Genomic DNA, 2,998 nt, shown 5'->3' on the forward strand with positions numbered 1-2,998 from the left:
GACGGGCCCCAGGCCCCGGCGGCGGCGGCGGCGACGCGGTGGCGGGCCGCGGGCGGGCGGAGTGAGGAGCAGCGGCGGAGCGCGGGGCCGCCGGGAAGCCAGGGCGCCGGGACGCCCCCTGCCCAGTCCTCGCAGGCCGCCAGGCCCCCTCCAGCCGGGGCCGTGGAGCACCGGGGCAAAGGCCGGGGCCCCCCCATGAAGGAGCGCGACCCGGCCCCGGCCGAGCGGGGCAAGCCGGCCACCTACACCGGGGACAAGAAGGCGAAGATGGCGGCCAAGACCAACAAGAAGTGGGTCCGGCTGGCCACGGTGTTCGCCTACGTGCTCTCCGTGTCGCTGGCCGCCATCGTGCTGGCCGTCTACTACAGCCTCATCTGGCAGCCGGTGGGCGCCGGGACCTCGGGGGGAGCCGCCGGCCCGCCCCCCGGCGGCTCCAACGCCACCGGCCCGTCGGGGACTTCGGGGGCGGCGGCGGGGCCCAACGCCACCGGGCCGTCCCGCCGCGAGGCGCCTCGCGACGCGCCCCCGCTGCAGGCGGTGGGGCCGGCTGCCCCGGAGCCCGCCGCGGACGGCCCCCTGGCCGGGCCGCTGGAGCGCCCGAGGGGGCTGGACGAGGACGAAGAGGAGGAGGCCGCTGCGCCCCGGAGCCGTTGAACCTCTCCGCGCCGGGGGCGGTCGGGAATCGCCGTCGTCCCCCAGCCCCCCGGAGCCCACGGGCAGGACTTTGCAGCAGGACCGTCTGTCTATCCCCCCCACCCCGGAGCCCGCCGGAGCGACCCCCCTCCCTACGCGAGCGAACGCCCCCACACACACACCTCGGCGATCGCCGGCTCGCCCCGGGAGCGGGTGAAGGCACAACCGGATCTTCAGCCAAGGGACCGCGATCCGCCGGGGACTCGGGGTTTGATCTTTCCAGCGCCGTGGCTGCGCCAGGGCCCTGAGCCATGAGGGGAATTGGGGGGGAGGGGGGAGAGTCGAACACCCAGCCCGTTTGCGCCGCTACTCTGGTGTGTATCCTAAACGCAGGGGGTGACTCGGGCGCCCCCTCCCCAAGACTCAGGGGAAGGTAGGGAGTTGTGTAGGGGCTCTTTTCTTCTTTTTTTTTTTTAATATGCCGAGGCTCTCCAAAAAGAAGAGAGCACCAAAAGTAGCGGAGCTCAGGTACGTCAACCCAGTTGCAGTGGCCAGACATGCGTTTAATTTATAGTTCCCTGTATATAGTTGTTGACATATGCACTCGAAGCTATAACCACATAGAACTCTCTGTATTTCCCCACACCCTGGGTAACTACTGAATGGTGGGGTCCAGCAAGGGCTATTTGCTGGCCTTCAAACTGCACTTAGTCAGAAGGGCACAAACACAGCTTTTTCTTTTTTCTTTTCCATCACCCACTCTTTCACCTGTTCTCTTCCGGATTCAGAAAGATAAGTTTCTGACGTTCTTACACAAGGGTCTAATCGTTCTTAAGGCTGCTGACATGGCAGTGGAAAAACCTTAGCAGGAGAATCAGTTCAGGGAGGGTGGGGATGTGCTGATCTCCCTCCAGTTCCCATCCCCGTGCTCCCACCAAAGTGGCTTCCTGTTGTAGCCCTGAGCGTCTGGATTCGTGCCAGGGGCAGTGGAGGGAAGGAGTAAGGCTGCTGGGTTTGGATGAGTCCCTTTGCCCGACAGAATTCCTTTAGGAAGAGCAAGCCTTTTTAAGCACAGTGATTGGCAAGTGTTTTCTCTCATTCCTTTTCTGTCTCTTCAATTTTCTTATCGGTTCCAGATTTTTGTCTTACTTAATTTCTTGCCCTTCTAGATCTTGTCTTACTCATTTTTTTGCATTTCCTATTTTCTGAGCCTGAAACAACACAGCAGCTTGCCGTTAGGACAAAATCACTGGCAAACCCAGAGCTCTGATTCGGTTCTGAGTTACTTTATAGGGTCAGAAAGAGCAGAGGGTTGGGATTCAAGGTCAGAAGTGTGCTTAGATAGCCAGGGAAGAGACCAGCCATGGGAAGATTGAATTGGCAGCTTGTCTTTCTCATTCCGGATATGCTGCTCCCGCTTAAATGCGGCCAACAGTTTTCTAGAGGTGGTGACAAATGTCAAGGGACGGATGGACACACACACACACACACACACACACACACGTATATGCATAGCTCTGGGGCAGCAAGAATTATACTCCTTCAATTTGGATTCCATTTCCTCCTGCCACTTGCTTTTAGGCAATTGAGTGCGGGTAGTGACAGAGATCAAACCCCTTAGTGTTTCCTTTTTGGGAAATGAGCTACTTTTGAAAAACAAAACAGGAACCTTGCCCACCTTACTCCTGAAACTGTCTATCCCATTTTCTGGCCTACCTTGTAGTTAGTTTTGATTCAGGTTTACAGGACAACAGTCTTGATATAAGCCATGTCCTGTCCTGGGCAAGAAAATAGCAACCAAGCTGGGAGCCTCCCAGCAGGCTGCTAACACCCCAAGGTGTCTGGGCTTGGAGATTTCTTCACAGCTGATGAGGACTTCAGTCATTAGGAGGCCCATGGGGACTTTTTAAATTTTTGATGAGAGACTGGGGGGAGGGGAAGAAACACAAAATGCCACTTTATAACTTCAATAATAGCCTGTAATTTATATTTATGGTGTGAATTTTTAGTCCTATATTTTAATAACTTGTAAATTGATCTCTTATTCCAAGAATTCCCTGGACTCGTGGTAGAGTGTCTGCGAGTCCATTCCTCTTCCCCGCCTGATCCTGCTTTATGGACTGTAAATCCACTTTGGGATGAATCAAAGAGTCCAGCAAGACCCCTCATGGTCAGCTGGCCTCCTGACTCTCTAAAGCCTTCACTGGAATTGGGACATTTTCTCCAGCCCTAGCTGTGAACATGACCAGAGACATTATTTATAATTCAGCCATTCAAGATATACCTGTACTTTAAAAGTCCTGTATATTTTTTAAAAGTTTTATTTTTCAGGTGAACAAAAATACATTCTAAGAACTCTGCCTAC

At 55.6% G+C, this 2,998-nt stretch overlaps 1 protein-coding gene across 1 annotated transcript; it reads left to right on the plus strand.

The window, feature by feature from the left end:
* The first annotated feature begins 8 nt into the window (after positions 1–8).
* On the plus strand, positions 9–2,998 carry Inafm2 (InaF motif containing 2). Its single transcript, XM_055608795.1, has one exon. It carries the CDS (start codon positions 196–198, stop codon positions 652–654), a length of 459 nt encoding a protein of 152 aa, XP_055464770.1. The 5' UTR covers positions 9–195; the 3' UTR covers positions 655–2,998.

Source organism: Psammomys obesus, unplaced genomic scaffold (assembly GCF_907164565.1).
Source record: "Psammomys obesus unplaced genomic scaffold, mPsaObe1.curated_primary_1811, whole genome shotgun sequence".
Lineage (NCBI taxonomy): Eukaryota > Metazoa > Chordata > Mammalia > Rodentia > Muridae > Psammomys > Psammomys obesus.